The 24765-nt window shown below is 39.3% G+C and overlaps 1 protein-coding gene across 1 annotated transcript in view; it reads right to left on the bottom strand.

Moving 5' to 3' along the window:
- Positions 1 to 611: 611 nt before the first annotated feature.
- Positions 612 to 24765, bottom strand: part of LOC119726634 (ubiquitin-conjugating enzyme E2 H) — a 42786-nt gene continuing 18632 nt past the window's right edge. The window contains exons 2-7 of the mRNA XM_038198389.1: positions 10260 to 10336; positions 5313 to 5387; positions 3631 to 3670; positions 2943 to 2995; positions 2069 to 2197; positions 612 to 974 (exon numbers count right to left, since the gene is read on the bottom strand). Of these exons, the coding sequence (XP_038054317.1) occupies positions 856 to 974; positions 2069 to 2197; positions 2943 to 2995; positions 3631 to 3670; positions 5313 to 5387; positions 10260 to 10336 (493 nt within the window). The 3' untranslated portion in view covers positions 612 to 855. The remainder of the gene's footprint in view (positions 975 to 2068; positions 2198 to 2942; positions 2996 to 3630; positions 3671 to 5312; positions 5388 to 10259; positions 10337 to 24765) is intronic.

The raw sequence follows: 24765 nt of genomic DNA, 5'->3' as shown, positions 1-24765 counted from the left end.
CTCAATCCTGCAAAATCCTCTAATTGCCACCATGTAAAAAGTACAGGCCCAATCCTCCAAAACCATCTGTTATTTCTTGAATTTGTTCAGTGGAGGGGTGACCACTGCCTCAATCCTTCAAAATTCCTCCAACAAGCACTGTTAATGGGTTGAGCCTGTACCGATGACATTCAGAAGCAGTGCGGATGATATCGAGTATAATGCAGGGCTCAATTATGCATGGCTGAACATAAACAATGCAGGGTGCAGCCTACGAACTCGACACAATGCATCCTCCAAAAACAATGGACACATTTTTGTGTCAGTCAGCCTCAATCCTCCAAACTCCTCCAAAACTGCCTGGTTGATTTTTGAGGGTTGAGGAGGGTTAGGGTTAATATTGTGCTCCAATCATAGACTCCATGCACAATATGCAAAAATCCAACAAAGTTGCATCAACCCTCTGGAAATCTAATGGCAAACTTTAAAATTAGCACATAATTATGCACCTGCTGGACATAAGCTTTTCGGGGGGCAAAGCAGTGCTACAATGTAAAGCGACATGACTCTACAAAATTGGTCTACAGAGTCAATGTGGGGGCTATCTCTGCAAATGCATAGGTTAGTTCAAGTTAAATTGCAAAACAAATCTTCTGTTTTCAGTGGACGGGAGAGCGTACGACATCAAATAAATAAGTTATTCAAATCTGGGGGCAGCGGGGGGACTCGTATCTATAGACGATTCGTCTGAATGCCCGTCTGAACACAAAATACATTGAAAAGAGCCTACCCTTCCTCCGTACAGTATAAAAAATGCTCCCACATAAATACAACTATGTTTAAAAACATAAAAAAATACCGGGTGTACAGTGCATGCTATAGCTCCATGTCTTGTGTTTCGTCCTCTGAGAAGTCACTCATGGAGCTTTCACTGGATGATGACTGGGCGTCTTGTTCTCGTAGCGCTTCCTCTGTTGCGTATTTCTGAACGAATTCTGGGAGAAAAGGGGAGGGGGGGGGGTGTGGGGAAAAGAGATATTAGGCTCTTGAATGTCTGGCATGCATGTTTTCTTCCAACCTTACCCTGCTTAATCCAACAGGAACCACAGCAACGAGTTGACGCTTCTGTAGCAAAGATGACAGCCATTCACTATGAGACGCAGACTATAGGAAAGCCTTGGTGAGACTGTGTTGAAACCAAGCCACTCAAATCTTCACAAGTCAATCACAATTCATTCTGATAATGTTTTTTTTTCTCAAAAAAACCCAAAAAATCAGAATTGACAATTCATTCTGCCTCAAGTTTAGTCACAAGTTATTCCAATGAAATATGACAAAGGCAAGCTTTTGTCGACTGACCAGACTCCAACTTAAAGGTAGAGTACATAATTTTGCAGCTAATTATTGTTGAAAAGCATACTTGGTTTAAAGATAGTAATGGCACTTAACTCCCTGTGAAATTATTCTTTCTGGCAAGATGTCATTTGAAGAAAACAATGAAAGAACGTCATTTTTAAAGATGCATCTAAAGACGCATTTTTGGAAATTTCCGTTAGTGGTTTTTAATTCGGCAAAACTGTGAATGTGTGCTCTTACATGGCTTTACAACCGAGGATCACACACAAAGGGAGCACAAAGGTTCTTTTGTGGTCTCGATCGAAGGTCCCTTTGTCCTCGAATGCCGGTTTGCGGGCTTAGTCTATTGGAAAGGTTTATAGATAAGGGAACAAAGGAAAACCCTTGGAAGCATAGCAAAAAACGTGTGCACGCAAGCGTTGACACGATGCACACCTGCGTGCGCTTGTTATAGTGCGTGACATTGCGTAGCTGCAATCGGCTGAATGAGAACGTGTCCCGGACACTGATTTCGGGCGCAATTCAAAAAATGACTTGGCAACTTTTGAATTGAAATCGAGATCCTAGAATGTTGTTTTCTCGGAATATACAGCATTCACTGAGCTGAAACTTTATTAGGTTAGTTGTTAAGCACCCTTCCTTAGATTTCGAGCACTTTTGTCGCTTCAAACGAAGAAAAATGCATAAATGGACAAATGATGTACTCTACCTTTAACTACGAAAGGACACTCACCCCTGATTTTTTTCTTGTACTCCTCTGGTTTGTGCAGGTACATGGCGGCAGCGTCACCGTTGAGGGGGTCGTTGGGGTTGGGGTAGGCCAATAGTTGGGGAAGGAATGACTCAAAAATGTTGGATAAATCTGATAGATGCAAAGAAAACAAAAGGCAAAAAAAATATCAAAAACAGAAGTTGTTACTCTGATCAAAGGGGAAAAAGCACTGGAACATAAGAGGCAATGCTTTAAGAATAGACCAATCATTAAGCCCTGCAAATTGGTGTTTCGACCAATCACAACCGCAACTAATGTGCACAAGCGCATTTGATGCACACGGCTGTATCATGTAGTTTGGCATTGGAGAGTTGCACGTGTTTGTCGCCCTCGTGCGCAGTGGGTGGGGCTAAATCATTGGTCTATATACATGTAGGTAATGATTTGTGAGTTTGGGTTCAAATCAACCTCATCACTGACAACCAAAGAAATACAGCATACTACAATCAATTGTTTACATTTTGAGTTTAAATGTTTATTATGTTATCTGTTTCACTTTCATTACTACTACCGGTATATGTGTGACGTGTTCCAGCAAATTAGGATTGACTGACTTTTTCAGCGTAACCTTAACAGAACTCAACCCATCAAACCCCAACGGCATGTTTTGTTGGAATCTGTCATGATGGGTACAGAACCCCTAAACTTTTATATTGGGTTGGCACACCTCCAGAATCAAAGTCAGAAATATGTGTGTGCAGTTTCCCATATGGTGTTGGAATTTGCCAGGATGGGTATGGTTCCTAGTAAATCATGCTAGGGAGTTAGTGTTCAAGAAAACATTTTTATTAAGTTCAAGCTCTCAACATTGAAGTTGCCTGACAATGCAACTCACCAAATAACGGCGTCCATGTTTGATTGATGACATCTAGACAAACTGTTCCTGAGCTGTTGCGAAAGAAGAAATAAGGGAATAAACGTGGGCAACTGATTTTTAAAAGGAGAATAAATCACACCGAGGGTTCGCAAATTCCTTCAGCGTAATTTATGATCTAGAGTGTACAATGTGTGCTGGAACACTTTGATGGAATCAGTTTTTTTCCAGCTACAGACATTTGTAATGTCAGTCTTACAACATTGCTAAACACATCTGAAAACAAAAAGCCCATCTTCATGACAATTATTATGCTGAATCGGGAATAATAGAGCACATACACAGGAAGGCATTTAAAATATGAATATGTTTTGCCTAATTTGGCACTCATTTTTTTTGTCAGTTTTTTTTTAGCCACATTCCACAAAGTCTGTGAGCTCCAAATGGATCTACCGGTATCTGATAATCTGAGTTAATTTTGTTTGTATCATCAAAATATTATACAGAGTTTTTTCGTAAGTTTGACAATCTATCCGTCTATCCAATTTAAAGATCTACTGTTCATGAATTGAGAATTTTTAGAAAGATTTCAAAGTTATTTGGGCTTCCTGCTGATGCAAAATTTGCAAATGCTAAAACGACACGTGTTGCTACTAATTAAAATGCCTACAAATATCATGACCAGTCAACCAATGAAATTAATACTTACGCTTCATCTATGTTTGGATGGTAGATTTTGTTCAGAAAACCTGAAAAACAAAAACAGAGTGAAATCATTAAAACATACATCACGGGGCAATAACATCAGCTAAAGTGCAACATGTCAATGAATGTGTCTGTAAGAGTTTAAATGTAGGCATTCTCCTGATGACGGTTCAAGCATACTCACTGAAAGTTTGAGATACAGTGGAACGTCGCTATAACGAACATCGTGGGATCCACAAAAATTGTTCGTAATAGCGAGTTTGTAGCGAGTTTCACACGTTAGTGGCGCCCTCTTATGATCATTGTTGTTGAGTAGTTGCATTTACAAACCACGCGCGGAGTTGCCAAACTTGTCCATTAATATTTTCAATTCCGTAGCATCACTTCACCAAGTACGACCTGGTAGTTACGGAAAGACGACTTCGAACACGTGCGACTATTGAATCATGTAATTACACAGTTTTTAATAATAGCCATTTGTCGCTCTTCTGTTGACATTTCCAACGTTGACATTTCAGTACATTTTGTACACACAAATTGGGAGCCAAGGCTGATGTTCTGGACAGCCGAATGTTCGGTATAGCGGTGTTCGGTATGGCGACGTTCCACTGAAGTGTAGTCACTTTACACAGGGTATCCATATACTTTTCCCACATTGTTCTCTCCACTACACAAAGCTAAAAATTACATTGACATGAAACACTTGTAATACCTGGCTGAAAGCTGACTGACTTGTAAGACTTATGATCTCTGTTACTCATGACCCTAATCCATATTCATAAATACCTGAGACAGTTTACCCATTCCTATTGGTTGAGAGCCCGTCACGTGGGTGGTTTTAAACAGCTGATACAATGTAAAGCACAGGTCTTTAAACACTTAATTCCTGCACCACGTACTGCGTTCTGTGCCACATCGCGCAGTAAAAGCTGTGCACGCACCAATCTCCATAAAAGGAGATTTTTAGCGCTATGCGTGTGAGGCACATACCGTATACATGGCCAGAGGGGTGTTTCACAGAAAATTAAGTCAATTGTTCAACAAAATTGTTGCAATAGTGTGAATTTTTGACTTTTGAATTTTTGACCGAAAGGTATTTATAAATGGGAATAAATATGTGCTTGGTCGGTATTAAACAAGTATGTTTGAAACTGGCTAGGGGCCTTGTCACAGATAATCATGGTGCGTGTGCCCTTGAGCAAGGCACTTTGTCACTCATTGCTTCTCTCCACCCAGGAGTAAATGGGTACCTGTGAGGGCAGAGATGGCTATTGTGATTGAATAAGCTTGTTTGCGCCTAACAGGCAGCATCGAGCTGTATACTCCCCAGGGAGCTGAGATGGTATTTGGAATGTTTAATTGGCCCAATGATCAGGGGTAATAATAATACTGTAAGCGCTGTGATTTAGTTTACTAATAAGAGCGTTCTTAAATGCTGATTATTATTATTATTATTATTATCCGCGTCCAGGCCCCTAGCCGGTTTTAAACGTACTTGCTTAAAACCAGCCCAGCACACATTTATTCCCTTACTCAACCTTTGCATCCAAAGGACTCAAGCATTTCACTAGAACTCAGGTTTGGGGACTTGAATATAAGTCAAACAGATCAAAAGTCTCTAGTTTCTCGGCCACAAAAAAAATATAACCTACAAAAAAGTTAAACAGACAGTGGGTTAATTCTTACCGATTGAAGGAGATTTGTATGGATATTTGTCAGGTACATCAACTCGTACTTTCCACACACCGCCATCATAGGGAGCTACAAGAAATAAGATCAATATTCCATCAATTGATTTGCCTGCATCTACAAAGGGGGTTACAGCTACCTTAGCCCTACATTTTTAAATATTTGCAATTTTCTCCCAAAATTACACAGTCGCAACTTCTTCAAACTTTTCCCTTACTTACTCTCCTAACAAAAAGACTTTATTTCCCATTCTCCTATGAAAACTTCACCTACATGTAGTTGCCCAATTTTTTGCAATGCCAACAGATGCAAATGTCTATTTAATATCGAATCAGCTGTCAAGTTTTCTGCTCAAGTCTATGTTGCAACAACACGAGTTCCGTATGTCAAGAATTTTTGTTTAATATCAAAGAGTGAACTAGGGTCTAGAATTGGCACGACTGGTCTGCGTACAAGCTGTTGGTATTCATGAGTCTGCTAGTGACATCATGTTTATTCATGAGATCTACTGTTGAGATGACAAAGATGCACGGCCGGCCAGCTCATTAACTTTGTCCCGCTTGAGTGCACGTTGCTGTCCAGTCCACGATTTCTCGCTCTCCTTAACAATGCCTGACTGATTGGTAAGAACACGAACCTTAAGCGAAAGAACACTCGGTCGGTTTAGCTAAGGTGCCTAACTGACTATACAGATAAACTTAGTCTCGCCAGAATTCAAGTGTCTAAACATTTCAGTTCACATTATATCCAATTCAAGGTTCCACGATTTCAGAATTTGTCTTATTAAGTCATTCATACTCAATCACAGCATTCATAATATTTACAATGTGTGTTTATCTGCTGAGCGCACATACATCAATGTTTGCAATCGCTGCACTGTAACATTCCCAGCGGGTCTCATTGAAAATTCGTATCATGTGGCAAATTTCCAAATAAAAATTCCACCCTCGGAGCCAAGTCTTTAGCGAAATGCAAATTTCCAACGCTCTCTTATCTCCAGAGAGTGTCTACATGACCACATCCCAGTCTCCGAAGAATACACAAGGGGGCTAGGACTGTGATTCAATTCTGTGTCCACATTTTTTTTGGACAACGGAGGAAGCCGCATTCAGATCAAGGTTATGCATAGGGAAGTGAAGCAAATTGAACAGGGAGAGCCTATTATAGGAACAGCTGATAAAAATTACGTGCGCACGTACAGTATTGGGACGCACTGTGAATGCATACGTGTGGACATAAAATATGTACATGGATGTAACATGTTGCAGTTTTATATGGACATGGTTCTTGACTTGACAATGTATTGATTTCATATTTTCATTGTTTTTGAACGATTATACATCTAATTAATACCTGACCCTGCTCGTCATTGATAATTTATGGCTATAGAATTATGTACACTTACATTTTTAATAGTCCAAACCAATTAAATAATTTCTGAATAATTGGTTTTGGAAAGAAGCTGTTTGGTTATAAACACATTTCAAAAAAAAACTTCAGACCTTTTTTTTGGGGGGGGGGGGGAGATTTGCAAGGCATGAAAATAATCTATAAAAAAAAAAAAAAATCTCATGAGGGACAAGTTGATCGGAAAATTAAACCAACAGCATTTCTCCCTCTAAAATTTCAGTTGGAATGTAAAATGTCAAATGTGTGCATCGACAGACAGTATGTTTTTTACTTGTCATATCAAAAAATAAGCTCAAGCTGGGAGAATATTTCAAGTTTTACAGTAGGCCTATACATATTGTTATGCCAATCATTGGTCACCTAAATTTTGACAATTTTTTTCATTTGATTCTAAATTTAATTACTGGGTACAAAAGAACATAAATAACAACAAATATTTTTGAGCTATCTACAACAGACCTACAATAAAAGAACTTAAAAAAAAACAATTACAAGTGTTTGCATAATAAAAAATTATTAACTGCGGCCCATCCTAAGTATGCAGGGTGACAGGTGTTTAATTTAGCTGTAGTTCATTGTTGTCTATGCAATTATGAATGTCGGTGTGACATTATTGCTCTAGCTGGATAACAGCGTTGGGTTACCTGACCGACTCGTCTGTTGGAGAGCTCAGGCACTTATCTGATTTCATGTCTTTCACATTTGGAAAATTCTAATTTGTTTTTTTTTTTACTGGTTTTTCAGAAATTTTAAGAGTACAATTTCTGGAGTAGAGCCATTTAGATCACGATGCAGTTTTATCTGTTTGCTTAGCCCTTTCAATAATTTTAGCTTTCATATTTTATCACATGCACGTACCTTTTCTAGCAAACAAATTGTTCAATTTTTTGTCAACATTCGGCAAATTTTTGATCTCGGGATTCTCAATTTCAAAGAAAGCAACAGATGCACTGAAAAGCAATTTACAGATACATGTATATCCTGCCATTTGTTCCCATGACAAGTGTCATCCCATAAACACAACATTGCTTCCTGTAATTTTATTCTAATACGGAATTTGTCTCATGATGTTCACTTCCTTTTCCAAACAACAGCTGAGAATTTGAAGCTCAAATCATTGTCAACTTGGTAAAGTTAAGTAACACAGGAAATTTCAAATGAACTCATATTTAAGGTGGTTTTTTTTTTGGGGGGGGGGTAATAATTTTACAGGACTAAATTTTTGTGAATATTTATATAAAAAAAAGTATGGTAATTATCTTGCTCTGCTGTAGTGCTGTCAAGCACAAGGTTTGAAGAACATTTTGTACATTAAGTATGCACTGTCAATGCACATTAATGTTTTCATCACTATTCTTGAATGTAATTATTTATGAGTTAACTGCATACTTGTCGAATTGGCATGTTTTACAAACATGCCTTGACGTTGTTAGTGTTCCACACACTAAAATTGCAGGCAATTCTAATATCGACATGCCGGCACGCTTGGACGAGCCGCTTAAAAAAAACAACCCAATTTACAAGTCTTGCATTTTATATGCAATGCAAGAGCAAAACTGCCACGCAGTTTGAAAAGGACGTTAATCAAATGAGGCATTTATGATCACCCTGGTTTGTGCATGATGTTGGCGATAAAAAGAAACTATAAGCGCTGAGTCAGTTGAGGTAGAGGAAATATTGTGCCAACCTCTGGAAACTTGCCAAATGAAGTTGTCATATTACAAACTGCCACAGGCACATTACAGATGAAAACAATATATTTACAGAACAACTTGTTTCCTTGCAAGCGTCCAAGCGATTGCCTTTCAGTGTTTTCCCAGTATACAGGGCGAGACAAAAACAAAGTGACCTAACAAAGACAAACATTTTTCAAACTATGTGGCTCTGTCCATTTCATAAAAATAACGTGGGGATCAAGTACATACCACTGACTAGTAACTGTGAAAATTTCACATAATTTGCATACTACATGTATGTTCACAAGTTATGTCTATTTTAATACAAAGATCACAAAATTCAGATGTCCACTAATTGATGATCATTCACCGTTCACAATGAAAAAAAGGGCATTTTTCTGCCTTCATCGTGTTCATGAATGAACGAAAATTCAAAATCATTGGTCTTATTTCGGAAAAAAAATTCCTCACACTCGAACACAAAATCTGACAGTAACAATGATGTTTCAGTCTTGACAAAAATTATGTAAAATCCCATTTGTATCTTAATGCCTCATCAGGCCTGTGTGTAATCTCTGGTTCTCACTCAGCTCAAATGGCATTCCATGGACAGCAGTAAAAATGAATCCTTTTAGTAAAATGTATAACTTCTCAAAGTATGGATCAATTTCAGTAATTCAATTTAACAAATGAGTTGAAGAACATCTACATGTATGCTCGTTTAATACATGCTTCGTTGGTATGACAAATTTAAATGCTTTTTAGGGGAGAAAAAAATTTAATCCGGGTCACTTTCTTTTTGACTCACTCTTTCCATGTAAAGTCTTCCCTAATGCGAGGATTTTTTTTTTAATGTCGCAGAAATTGTAACAAATTCTCAAATGCACCACAAAGGGAAACTGATAATTAATACAAGGTGAATTATAACAATTTTCAGAATTTGTAACAAGACAAAATTGCAAATTATTATTGAGTTGATGGTGGCCATGCATTTACAGCAGTACATTAAATCCTTTGAACAGATGTCTGGTCTATACACACCAAATGACTAAATAAATGGAATGACAGCTCCTTGGCAATGCAATTTGTGGAGTGTGAATTTGCCTAAAATAGACAAGACAACATGTGTATCTACATCTAAAAAGAGATAAGGCAAACAAAGTCCAAAAAACATACGACTTTCAGAAAAAAACAAACAATCCCCTAATTGACTCCAGATAATAGTACCTTTGTATTTGATGCACTAGGAGGGAAAACAAGTTTAACAAATAAAACTCTTTTGGGGTTTTCCAATTTTCCCCGTCACAAAACCTGTCACAACACCATAAAATCATTATTGAGCACGCACATGCACAGCCAATGATTCTCATGTTTCAAAAACGAAACTTTTCCACTGGCAATAATTGTCATTTCAATTCATCTATTATAACCATGTTAACAAAGAAACTGTCTCACATTTCACCAATGTGTCATGCAGTGGATCCTCACGTCAAAAAAATTGAGTACAAGTATCAGAAAAATTTCAAAAGAAAAAATTAACCTAACCAACATTAACAAACAAACTATGCATTTTGTGAAGCCTTTATGTTTTGTGCCTCTTTACTGCACACATTGAATATCTCGTATTCAACTCAAAAAAATCCAGAAGTCAATTATCGCTATCCGTTTTTCGCTGAAGTGGAAATTCGTCAGTCCTCTCTGTGAACCTCTATTGCAAAACAAACCTGACCTCAAACGACCTTTCATTGAATCACTTGACGAGGGCCCGATCACCGTGTAATGAGAATTTACTCAAGGCATAGCAACTAATTACATACATGTACAGTGGCTCATTATAATCAGATACGTGTGCACTCACTTCCTTTTGGCCCGTGAAATTTGACCATCAGCTCGTTGATTCCCTTCAATATCGTTACTTCATGTTTGCTTTCGATTCTGCGAGGGGAAAGGTTGGAGTTAAGGAACACACATCGTTTGATGCAAACCTGAAATTCAAAATTCGTATTTTTGTAAACATGCAAGACTAAAAAAAAGAGATGTATACGTATACATTTGTATTAAAATAGAAGTGAAATCTGATTATCATTGTAATGCATCAATAGAATTTGATTACACACATTCAAGGCCAGAAACAGAAGTGACTAAAAACATACATACAAGTACATGCAGGAGATTTTATTTTAAATGCACCGACATTATTTCATGCTCAATTATCTACTCCAAATCACAAGTCAACATCTAGTTTTGCAGGATTTTTAACAGATATTAGCCCTGCTATTTTCGGGTTTCAGCCCTAAAAATAGATTCCTCTCTATTGTAATTCCACTCGGGAGTTACACTATAATAAGGAGGAACACTGCGACATGTCTATCATGTAGAAAATGTCAACTAAAAATGACAGGACAAAGTTTCCTGTCAATTTTGCAAAACCACCAAAAATCAGTAAATTATGCTTGAAATCGAGAAATTCTGCATGGATTTCACTCGCATTCCAAAACTTAATCTGCACACACTACCGTACCACGGTTGGCACTCCAAAAGCTTAATTCCATCTTCAAAAGAGAACACTTTTACTGTAATTCCATTTTACTTGATGCCAACGCAGACAGTCATTGGCCTTATGTGTACGTATGGGCACGCTGTAATTGATGAGCTTCTGGGTCAATTATATCCTGCGGGCTTGAACGTTGAATTGTCTGATATTGGATCAGATGCTTTCAACTTGATGAACACGGCCAGTCAGATACTGCAACACAGTATGCCATGCAACATTGCATACACCCTGATAACTAAGCCAGATTGAAGGGCCAACACAAGGAATAAGACAAGGACATGTACCTTAACTTGAACCTTCCGAATCAGCAAATCCGCCTGCTTTGAGGTTTAACCGAAATTCGTCAGCAGGCAAGTCCCCCTAAGGATGCATGTAATGACCGACATTATACTTGACACTAATGATATTAGACAATGAATTGAGCTGTTTATATTAGTGGTGTGCATTTACGGGTAGTACAGGACCCCCATACTCTTGAAGTAAAACACGGGTGCCTGTGAAAGAAACCCAACCCCAAAATTCAAATCCTGGAAGTTGTCTGAAGGGCTTTATAGCTTGATATGCGGTAACCTGCAACTTTCACGAGCACTCCGTTGTGCCTTAAAATGCACATAAACGTGAAATCTGTATTGGTTTTCCATGTAGCCTAGCTGGTTTTCTTTTTGAAAATTCCCCACAAATGGCATTCCAAATCTTTCTTTTACCTTAGAAGTTTCTATAACGAACCCAATTTTTTTTCTTTTCTGCGTACACCACCATCTTTTCACCATCTTTTCCTCAAAAAACTTTGTTTAAGTGGTCAGAAATTGCCGCAGTTCACACTACACAGCATCTAGAATTTAAAAAAATACTGGGACCTAACTTTTTAGGGGACCTAACATTTTTGGCCCCCCCCCCCCCCCAAGAAATGTGTTCTGGATCCAGCCTTCATGTCGGGTACTCGCGGGCACAATGGTTCTGATGCACATGCCTATGGACTCCGTGCAGAAGTCCCCCCTCATTGGTTACAAAGGGACGGTTGGGGAAGACCCCAGGGAGGGACTTTCTTTTGCTGACCCCGCCCCATGCTCTCACAAAGACCCATGGGTTTGTGCGTATGAAAAGTTGTGCATGCTTCCCGCCATAGGCCCATCACAAACTAGTGCGCGCACGCGGTGTGTCCTTCCCACTTGGGCTCTAGAAAATGGTCACATAAAACGCCGTCTACTGTTTATGCACGGCGTCTATAGCAAAATGTCAGTATATCAGCACAAAACCTTCAGATGAAACAATGATTTTGTCCAGGTATACATACCGGTCATGCCGGTAGCTGAAAATCTGTTGCACGCCTTTTTATCATGCTTTTACATGAACCTAACCTAGCTTTATGTGAACCTAACCCTATGAGCACAGAATCCTACACACGCATAAATTCCTTGCTACATGTCGATCACCCTGGGAATTATGCTAACTTTATAGCACAAAATATTCTGGTAAACATATGTATAATGCACCTCATGTACAAGCACACAGCGACACCTAGTTGAAATTGGACCCATAACTCATGGATACTGGTAGCATACGTGCGTTAAACCTCTATGGTGTTTTTTTGCAGCAGTCCAGTTTATACATGACCTGCAGGTTTCATTGATGCAATTGATTTAGGGCCATTGTTTCATTCAATATCAGTGTGCAGTTTATCGTGTGTCATCTTTTTTTGGCACGCTGTATGAAATTACACACTCTAATTGCAGCCCGCAATCATGCAGCTGGGGGCAAAGGTCACAGAGCTGCTCGATGGCCCACAGAAACAAATTAGTATTACTATGTGGGCGGCAATCCTGGAGGGGATGGGGGGGGGGGGGGCATGTCCCCGCCCCCAAACTAATTTTGGGGTGGGGGACGCCAAGGGCCATGTCCCCCCCCCCCCCCCCCCCCGCAACCTCAATAATTTATCCCTTGATTTTTAACCCAATTATTATGTTCATAAATTTGCACTGTATTTTTTCCTAAATCGAGTAATATTGCTGTTCAATTTTCCAAGCTGCTGATCGCCTGTCCCCCTCCCCCCAATGTTGACATGCCACTGCTGCATGTTTGAATGGATATACAGCACCCGTCAATAGTGAAAATAAAAGAGATAGGAACATTTACAAGGGGCATCTGAATTAATGCAATTGCTGTCAATTGCAAACATCATGCTCAATTTTCAAGTGCGTTCATCTGAACTGAAGATCTTATATGAGCACCTGTGCCAACAAGAGGGTTTTTTTTTTTTACGAACTTCGAAAGCCCTGTGGTGGGGACTCACTGCATTCACGCACTTGTTCGCATGCGTATAGCACGAAATACGCAATACTGAGTTTATTCTGAATGTGCACAAAGCTATACGGCGTCTTTGGCATCAGGTTCGCCTGTTCGAGCGTCAGGCGTCGTTGGAAATGCGTTCAAATGTCTCTCCAGCCAGTCTCCCCCGACTCTCCCTTCCATACCATTGAGGGGGGTATACTTGTGCACGGAGTGGATACTGCTCGGTGCATATTCAGAAAAACAGAGGGTCGGGAGTAGGCTGTTGCATGAGGTTCTTCCAATGGCACTTTTTTGTTCTTGCGCACTGCATGGTCTCCATTAATAGGTGATTTTGAAAATCTGAGTCATTAAAGTTGGCCCAAACAGCAATATTAAAGCTAATGATTAACTTAGGTTACTTGAAGCACGGATCCTCTACACAAGGATGAACGACTCATCTAAGCTTGTGTACAAAATGTATGGAACGGTTTGTCTACATGGGTGTTATGCCCCGACCGCGCATAGTACAACACATGGAACATGTAGAACAATCAGCGCGCGCCATGATTGCCGACAGCTGGCGTGCTGACAGAAATTTGACCACTGAAAGACTGCAGTCGTTCGCCAAGTCTTGCGCATGCGCACGCACGACGCACAAGTGCCATATCACACCTCTAACCAGAAATTTGGGGAAGTTGTTTATATCCTTGTGTAGAGGGCCTGTGCTTGAAGGATCCTCCAAAGTTAATCCGTGCTAATGAATCTGGTCCCAATTTTTTTAATTTTTAAAATGTTACAGAGAAGTATGTGATAGCGGTACACACAACAAACTAAATGCACATATTTGAACGCGTGGCCCCTGATGATTTATAATCTGAAAGGTTGGTGGCTACAATTAGATACCAGGTATCATATGTGTAAAATTCTGCATGCTTCAGCTGGCATGTGGAACATAATCAGGGCCATACTGCAGTGCGTGATATACACCCAACACAGCTACGAGTATGGCCTATATCTATACATACCGTGGGTCTATGGTCTATACAAACGGCTTGCATCAATACTAAAGAAATCTACCGGATTGTATACGGTGTACATTTCACGGCCGGCGACGCAGTGTGTATCATATTGCACACGAGTACTGACATCCAGATTTCTTTTCATTTTTCGAGTTAAAAACAAATTTCAAATAGATTGCACAAGTTTAAGTTTAAAGGTTCTAGCTGAATAGAGATGTCTGTATCCATTTACTTATGTTTTTCTTATGATAACTGGGTAGCCCATTAAGACACGGGGCCCAGTAAGACAGAAGACAATGTCAGGAAATGAGTTTTAGATGTGGGATATCTGAGGAACACCCACGGAATCAGGTACCAGCAGGGACTGAAAACCCAATCCACATATTGGCCCAGGCGGGAATCGAACCGGGGTCACAGCAGTGGAAGGCTAGGAAAGTACTGCTACGCCAACCCGACTCCCCAATACAAAACAGGGACATCACAAAAAACAGATGACATTCCAAGCTGCAATGAGTTATTCTACAGTGTTTTTCCAATTTGGAGTGGCACAAATAGGAAGTTATAATTACAAATGAGAAAATCAAGCTGATCCGAGGGAATGTTAGTTGCTGTTACATTGTATATATTTAAAGCTACAGTCCATCATTTGTAATTTGTGCATTTTGTTCGTTTGAAGCAACAAAAGAGTTCAAAATCTAATGAAGGATACTGAGCAACTAACCTGATGAAGTTTCAGCTAAGCTTCAGCTGTACATTCTGAGAAAAACAGCATTCTAAGATCTCAATTTCAAATCCAAAGTTACTGAATCATTTTTTGAATTGTTTTGAATTGCAGCTATACGCGACGTCGCGCACTGATCCGACGAATTATAACAACCGCGCGCGCGTGTGCATCGTTCCAATACTTGTGCGCGCTGCGCTGAATAACAAACGAACTACTAATTTAAATTTTCCTACGGTGCTTCTTAAGAATCACCGTTGGAAATGCCTTCTTTTGTTGATTACTTCAAAATGACAGCTTCCCAGAAAGAATAATTTCACAGGGAGTTTAGTCCCCTTACTATCTTTCAACCAAGTTTGTTTTTCAACAATAATTACGCCAGTTACTTTTCGGATGGCTGCAAATGATGGACTCTACCTTTAAAATACAATTGTAGGTCTTCATTTGCAGTGCATGCCATTGGGAATGGGATGAATCTATAAAGCAAACCTGACTTGTGCACGAAATGGTTTGAGTGGATGCGACTAGCTGTGCGTTCCTGCACAGCTGTGAGCAATGCCATTCAAATCAAACCTTTTATTCATGTGTTTTGATCACCCGACGTTTAAATTGGCAGATCCAACAGGGAGGGGCTATAAAGCCCCTCCCCTGACTTTCCCCGCCATTTTGTAGCCCTTCCATGGGCCCAATTTCCATAACGCTGCTTATAAGCACCCAATTCTCTGCTAATTACAGAGCCTCCGTCTATTTTATGAAGATATAAAGCACGCTTATCTATGTTTAAACAGTCAGCTACTCCCATTTTCAGAGCAACTGCACTGTGGCGTCTATACCAACCAAAAAAAAAAAAAAAAAAAAAAAACACCCCTTTTTCAGGCTGATTTGTAGGAAGAAATCATCAATCTACAAAAAAAAAAACTTACAAGTACTCTCTAGAGAAGCAAAGAGCATGAAATTTAAAATCCATATTCATCAATTTTCCCCTCCACTCCCCGCCTTAAAAAAAACATCTACTGGTACTCTTAAAAAAAAAAACAATCTGGTTGACACATGGAACTCATTGGGAAGATATGGTATGCATGGGAGATCTTCCTTGACACATGACATCAAATGCACTCATGCTATAATAATGATGATGAATGATTCTACCGTACATATCTCTGATTCGAAAGTAGTCTCTTGGTAACATAGAATGGGAATGACCTCTTTTTTTTTTTTTAATACTCAGTTCATAAGGCTCTACCGGTAGTATGCGTGTCCAGATACTTCAAACCTTATCGATAAAAGTCATTCCATTAATTACACTGCCTTGACATTACATTATAAATACACCGGTATGTTCATTATACACAAAGTGTCTTGCCTCAACACTATAAGGAACGTATTGGGGCACAGCTTTTCTACCTGCATTTGTAACTGATATGCCTTCAGCAGTCTAAGATGAATAGAATTTTCAATTTATAATTTTATTATAGCTACATGTACACACGATATATGAATCGTTGAAGGGTGTAAAAACTGCTCATACGGTTACACTATACGCAGTGTACATGTTGAGTTGTTAAAAAGACACATGTACATTCATGTATAATTTGTTTCATACCAGATTTGTATCATTCGACGAAAAGGCCACACAATTTGTTAAATTTGTTTTTGGAAACCTTCTTTGCATACAGCACTGCACACTGAGAAAATGGATCCAATTAAGGCACTTACCCGTAGCTTGTTATTCTAGGGCAAATCTAGGTTCAGCGAAAAAAGGGAGGGTTAAATTTAACTGATGTGACCGGGTGAGAGTAGTTTTGTAAAAAAAAAAAAATCTTCTTCAGCAGCAGCAATAGCCACCCCTTTTCCCCCATGGATTTGTCATTGATCCAAGTTCTTACAAAGGTCTTTGATTGGAAAATAAGATAATTACCGATAACAACAGATCAATTCAGTCCGACTTTGTACAACTCACTTTCCCAAGCCCCAAACTGTTTCATCAATCACTATGAAGCCCTGTAAATGATGCTAATGATTCACAAGTATTAAACCATCCAACAATGAAATTCACCTACATACTTTTTTTTAATTATCACAGACCTATAGATAATGGCTACAAATCCTATTAGTGTCACAAATGGAAGACCTTATTTTGCAAGACCTTACTTTGGAAGATCTTATATTGCAAGACTTAATTCGTTCAGAGCACTGTCTGTCCCCTGAAGCATTTGAAGAAAAAAAATGGGGTCTTGAAAACACCAGCCAGCGAATGCTGAATGACAGACGAGGGGGATTCAATTTGGAGACGTGATTCATACGTGAAACATCCGCATTCAAATGTCCCCGCTGTTTAACTTTAAAGGGGGCCCTGTTTTTTGGGGTTTTTTTTATGAAAAAATGTTGCAACCTGACGCCACTTTTTTCCTCATATATCATTTCAATAAAGGTCATTTGTTGTAAAAATTATAGACATGAATCTGGGACTGAGAAACATTTCCAATTTTGTTAGGAAATACTTAAACAATTTTCTTGACTCTCCATAGACTTTGTACACAATCGCGGAAGTGGCGTCGGTTGTAACATATCTTTTCCTCTTTTTTTTCTAGCTTTAAAACGGTGCAAAAGGAGTTTATAAATGAAATTCAAAAACATTTTGTCAAACACAACAAGAAAATCTGAGTAAAGCTGGTCTAGGGCACACAAAATTCTATTCATCTGATTCACAATAATTGTCACTGGAAGTCTTTTTGTGCAACTGGTCTACACAACGGGGGATGGATTTAGCCCATCAATGGCATTACGGGGTAATCCTATACAATAGCACTGCTCGGCTCACAACAACAGTGACTCAGTGAGATCTGTAGTACAAACAGAAACTACATGTAGGCTGGCCCACTGAGACCAGCAAAAACAACCAAAACAATTCTGAACTTGGACTTATTTTGAGCAATATTTATTGAGCTTTGAAAATAGTTTTGTTGAAAAAAAAAAAATGATTAGATAGTATCAAGGACCAACTTCCTAGAGCTGCAATCCACAGAAAGTTGCCCAGCGTGGACAATATGTGCTAAGCAAAAATTGGTTACCAGCCAAAATGCCATGCAATGTGTATTGCTTGTGACTGGTTCCAAACTGATTTTTGCTTAATGCATTAATTTGATGAGCATTTTTTGTTCTGCTGAAGCGGCTCCAAGAATTTGGGCCCAGGTGTGGTCGTTAACAATCCCAGCTAGAGCTGCTAATATTACATGTCAGAACTGATTACCATCAGCAGACAGGTACAGTGTATTGTGTAATTGGCAGACTCTTTCCTTTTATGAATTAAATTAAATTTGGCGAGCACAAAGAAAGACATAATTACTGAAAATGTTCCAACGAAAATACAACTGAAATGTCTTTATGGACGCGTGAGGGTCATGTCAATTGCCCATGCACACAAATGCATGCCAAGACTGGGCAAGACCGTATATACATTGTACACACACTCTACTTCATTTGCAAACGTACACAAACGAGTATGGACCCGTGGATGAACAGTAGATTATAGACAGCGCTTCATGACTGCTCTGATAGAGCTCCGTGTGAGCACAGAGCATAGGGACACACTGCATTTTGTTCATTGGTTCACTTGCATATGGCGTGAAATACGCGTGAGTAATTACCATTTTGAATGTGCACAAATGCATATGTATGTAGCATCTTGGCATGAGTGACAGGCATGTATAGTGTCAATTAGGCATTGAAAAGTCCGACCCACTGGTCTCTTTATACCGTACTAAACTCGGTAATATTGCCAACCACCAATTGCACGAAGAAGGGAAGCCCACATTAATTCAAATATCCTATGTCCTACATAACTAAGACTGTCCAGCTAGGGAGTTTTCTGTAGACGTTAAAGATGCATACCTGATGTTCCTCAAAAATTGGGTTTTTTTCTCCTTACAAAATTTCAATATTATGGTATTTTCAACGAAAAAACTACTTCATTCTGATTTCTGGCATATTCATGTTCTTCAAAAATTGGATTTCTTTTCTCCCTCAAAAATTGTCGATATTATGGTTTTTCAACCCCAAAAAATACTTCATTCCGATTTTGGGTATCAGCAACCTCTAAAAAAAGGGCTTTCATTTTGCACACATTTTGCGAGAGATGAATTATATTTTCTGGCAGCCAATAATTCCAATTTTGTGAAGAAATAATTCAGTAACTAAAAATTGGTGATTTTTTTTTCATTCAAAAGTGAATAACTTTTATATTGGTAGGAAAATGGCAATTGAAAAAGCAAATGTATTTTTTTGAGGAGAAACCCAAAAATAGCACGGGAAATGCATCTTTAATTAAGTGTGTTCTCAGTGCACCGTGTATTGAAGTTGACCTGCCAGTTATAAACCTATATCATGCTTCCACCATTTTAGTCATGTTCCCTGTATCCAATAACAGTACTGAATGATAAATGTTTTTCTGCAAAAAGGAACCAGACTATTTTTCCCTCCAGCCTCGCTTTGGTTACATTGATTTGAATGGGAAAAAAAATCAAATGGCTGCAACATGATAATGGTCTATTGACATTATTGGGCCTCTCAAGATGGAGTCCCAATAGATTCAAGTTCAACATGCTAGTAGATCAGTGGTCCCTGTCATAATTGTGCATACTGGTATGCATTAGATACATTGTACTTCCCTGCATATGACTCTCATGCATTGGACCATTGGCCTCACAGCATCTACAATTTCTTCATAGAGTCCATGGCCAATTACTGCCTGGGTATATTGCCATGATTTACTTGATCTTCCCTTTGGCCTAGTCATCCATTAATAGCAGGCAATAATACCTCTCCTAAGCTACGACTGTCATGGGAACAGTCAGGCCCCTGCAGCGCTTAATTCACACTGTAGCTAAAAACAGGCTCAATTTTGTTCTGCCGCTAAGTACACGATTTTCTGTGAATGGCACGTCCAATTCACATATCAGCAGTAAAGCAAAGCAAAGAGCGTGCTGTTATTTTAGAGGCAGATTTTTACTGACATTACATTGTGATGCAACAGCCGAAATATCCATGTCCTGTTAGAGACTGATTCGGCAACAGTCGTTTTCTGAGGTGGCACTGTGGTAGCAATAGGCTCTAGCGAGTCGCGCTCAGGTAGTACGCACGCAATCCATGCTCCTTCCACTAATAGTAAATACTGTTACCAAAACGCGCATGCCTCATCTTTAAGAACGCATGCAGTGTGTACACGAATGTGGCACCACCTCAAATATGCCTTCTAATTTTGTTCGCCGGATTACACTATATAACTGTCTAAATGCGGAGCACTGTGGTCCAATGGTTACGATTTTTGAGTCTCGTGTGCCGTGGTACATGGGTTCGAACCCTGACAGGGAACATGGTGCTTGCGCTCTTGGGCAAGACACTTTACTACGATTGCCTCTCTCCACCCAGGAGTATAAATGGGTACCTGTGAAGGTAGAGACCGGATTGCGCTGATCTCGAGCTGCTGCAGAAAAATGGTCTGATTCCTGATGACCAGGGATAATAATTGTGATGCGCATTTATCATATTCACATGGAATTTGCGCAATATAAATGTGTAAATTTTTAATTATTAACGCCAGTTCACACTGCAAAAACGAAAGCCACTCTCTATGTGATGTCTTGTCAACGTTATGTTTGCTCATGGTTGAGCACAGCAACAATCCTAGCAAACTTTGCTGTGAATGCTTGTATCAATTTTGCTTCATTCACGTGAAATATGAACCAGTCTGAAGTTGTGAAATATGATTCAGGTCACAATTAATTTTCTGCTATTAAAAAAAATGTAATTATATCTTCATTCATTTTACCAAATGAAATTGGTCCACAGTCTCTTTCAGTTTAAAAGCAAACAGATAAATATACTTAATTTTAGAAATTATACTATTCACTGGAAAGTTAAGCGTAAAAAAACAAAACAAAACCAGCAGCCCTGTCAACTAAAGATGATACCGGTACAGGATACAGGAAAAGTTCAATCGGGGTTTATACATGTAAAAACAGAATTATGCTCTGAATTCTTCCTAAGCAGGGACTGAAGGTTATAATTTGTCCAATTTAACCCTCCTGCTATCTGCAGTCACAGACAGTCAAAATCTTAATCCTCTTCCCCTGCCATGCGTTACAATTACACAGGCTAGTCACCAATAGTCAGATCATACTAGTCAAATTCAGTCAACAGACAAAAACAGGGAAGTGGTAGGCACAGCTGGGCACAGCTGGCTAATTATCAAAGACCAGGTACACTTGAAGCAAACTGGTCAATCCTGCTTTATGTAAGCTGGGAGCTCTAAACTGTTGAAAACAGTCACTTGATTGATGTTGACTGAAAGGACAACTTTGTACAGAATGCATGTTTGCATAGGAGGGTAAAAAAAAAAAGAGAAGACAAGGATAGAATGGATATTCTTGGGATATCTTTTCATGCATCTGTGTACATAATGGGCTGTATTTAGCCATTAGCATCACGCAATCCTATACAATAGCACTGCCTGGCTCACAAGTGACAGTGAGTCATTGACGTACAAACAGAACTGTAGGATAGTCCTGTCTGGGACCAGCAAAAAAAATGAGATCTCTTCGTAAGCACAATATAATTGTTTCACGCTTCTTTAGAAAGACGACTTGCAGGCAGCTGTGACAGGGAGTTCATCCATATTACATGTAAATTAACACATCAGACTATGAGGGCTTTCAAGTCACACAGTGTAAGGAAGTACGCATGTATATTAATAGCAACCATGACCGCAGGTGACATTTGTTGAAAGGTGTAGTTCATGGTATTTCACGTCCCACGGGGTCCCAAGGGGGACTAACTGGCATCTACCGGTATTGAGATGGGCAGTGCAACGTGCTGCACTGTGTCCAGGAGGAGGAGAAGTACAAAATCAATGAAGCATGGCCTAATAGCTGTCAACATGCAGTTCAACCGTACTGCAAGGTCAAATTGATGAACGATGCAAAATTAATGCACTTGCGCGACCAATAATGCTGCATTGATCATATCGTTAGTTAGATGTCCACGGGAAGGCTCAGCATGGAAAATATCTGCTTAGCAAAAGCAGGTTCCAAGCAGGAATGTCATACATGGAGGTTGTATGATTTTGTTGGTGATTGGTTCTAACTTTGGCTTTGCACAGAAATCTGAAACTGGGCCCTGACAGAAACACGTACGGACTGTATAGGGACTTTTTAAAGTTTAAAATCTTAGTAGGGAATTTTTTAAACATTCCTTCTCACTAACTAAAAAAGAAACATTTCTAAGACAACTTTATCTAGATGAAGATGTATAATGGTTAATCCAAATGTCCAAGTTTGCCTAGTATGAAGATGAGAAGCCCACCGCTTAATCTTATCTGTTTATCTAAATTATTGTCTAAACCTTTTTCCCCTTCAAAATGATAAAGTGGAAATAAAAATGAATGAATAAATGAATGAATGAATGAAATATAGACATACCGGTACTCCGACATCCACAAACCTCTTACACATACTGTAGGCCTATACCTGCAGTATTTTGTTCAATTTGTTAAATCTAAACTTGGTAAACTCACAACTATAGTAATTTGAAACTGGCAAGCAAATGAGTTCTTTCCATCGGCGGCACTTTTGACTGCTTGTCTTCATCTGGAAGCTCAGCTGACACCAACAGACATTTCTGATTGGATGTCGTCCATGAATTGTGATATAGGCAGCTTGGAGGCTACATGTATGCTACAGACACTCTACCTCGGTCAGTTCCTTAGGGGTCCACTTAACACAAATCTGACAGCGCCGGACTGCGGCCACAGTGCTCAATCAAATGCGCTCTGCTGCAGATTATAGATTGGGCCACCTGCCCAGGACAACCTACATACATCTAGCAAAAGCCTAAGCTGAGACACACATGTGTATACTGTACAAGCACAGAAACGCTGTTGAGCTGTACAATGTACTTTCATCCAAACACTCGGAGTACCTGACCACTTCACCATACAGATGGAGCCGCGTACGTACCGGTATACCGGGAACAGCACGAGCAATTCACCTAGTGTATATTAACTGCCACGGGCACCGTTGATAACCCCCGTGTGTACTTCAGGAGTTCCAATAAGAACACCTGTAATGCAATTATCTTACAAATGAAGTTGAAGACTCGCGCACCTAATTGCATTCTCTTGTATTTCTGAGGAGATGGGCGAAGGATTTTTGATGTCTGTCTTTTTGCACAGCATTCAATGGAGACTGTATGTATAATTCCGTTAAAAGAGGCGTTGAACACCATACTGGAATTTCAAGAGTTTCATGAGCATTTATATAGCTTATCAACTCCCACCCCCCCCCTAAAAAAAACCCAGCCAGGTTTCAAATCTTCAAAGCCATGGGGTGCCTGGTTGAGGTGCCTGGATGAGGTGTATCATTTAATCCCTGCAATCCTTCATAAGCATGGCTCGGAAGAAAGATTTGAATATTTACAAGTTCTGGCATGTGGACTGTATATAGGCGACAATTGTGCTGAATCAAGTTACGACGTTTAGGCCGAAAAAAAAAAGTTCTGCTTCCGATTACATGCCTTTCAAAAATAGGGTCGGTCGGTCGGATTTGCTTTTTTTTTGCCAATTTTTTTTATGCAGATTGAATGGGGTATTCAATAATATGCAAAGTTTCAGCCTGAACTTTTTCCATTGCACTACGAAAGCTATACACAAAATGGCCTTATTTACACATGGACTGTTGACTGTGCGCATGTGCTTTAGTGCTTTTTAGGAAGGTTTATCCCGTCAATCTCCATTGATTAATTACATTTCTATTCCCAAACGCCAGCAGTGAATACTAAATGCCACACACAGATGGGAAACAAAATTCCTATAAAATATTCATTGAAAGAGGACGGGGTATTGACACATAGTCCGACTCTACATAAATTATGTAAAATGCTTAAATATACACATATAGCCACAATTAACTTATTAAACTTGGTAATGTTTAAATTTTTTTTAGTGAAGTAGAATACTGCTGGGCGAGTAACTTGCTTACTCAAGTTCTCGTTCTACTCGTGGTTTTTCATCTACTCGAGTTCTCGTCCTGGCGCGAGTAGAAACAGGTACTCACGAGTAGCAATTTAGGTTGAGGGTTCACGGCTTAATACGTCCCCTGCAAACAGGGAATCACTCCCTCCACCTCTCTCTCACACTCGTCAGAAGAAAAAAAAATTAAGTAAATGATCCGAAACGTTGCACAGTAAGGATATCTCAGTGCTGAAGAATGTGATGTGACTTGCACGCTTTTAGCTTGTAGTTTTCCATCATATTTAAACGCACATGTCATTTTTCTGCTTTTATGGGAATGCGGTCAACAAGTTGTGTGTACTCAACTACTCGCAAGTATTTTCTTTGCGAGCACTCGGGAAGAAAAATCCACTACTCTCTCATGCCTAAAGTAGTATTAGTTAATACAGATCAATGAAACAATACAGTAGCATGGAAATAACTCAAGCGTAGTTCTCTCCAACTCCGAAAAATTAAAAAAATATTCCCAGCAAAAAAACCCCAGTAATCCTCTTCTATAAAACATAGAGCTCTATGCTCTTGATAATAAGAACCTGAGTGCACTAATGAAGTTGAGAGACCTTTAGTATCTAAACAAGAAAAAAGTCAAGCAAATTCATTTCGTCCCACTGACAACAGTCCTTGAAAAACAAACTGCAAGTCATGTCTATTTACATCAGCGGTACATCTATCACGTACGGGTACTGTGTCATCCAGGTACTGTGAGGGAAATTCTGAACTCTATACCGGACTATAGGA

This window comes from Patiria miniata, unplaced genomic scaffold (genome assembly GCF_015706575.1).
Source record: "Patiria miniata isolate m_02_andy unplaced genomic scaffold, ASM1570657v1 HiC_scaffold_2, whole genome shotgun sequence".
Lineage (NCBI taxonomy): Eukaryota > Metazoa > Echinodermata > Asteroidea > Valvatida > Asterinidae > Patiria > Patiria miniata.
The sequence above is the reverse complement of the archived record's forward strand: the minus strand, read 5'-3'. Positions and strand labels throughout refer to the sequence as shown.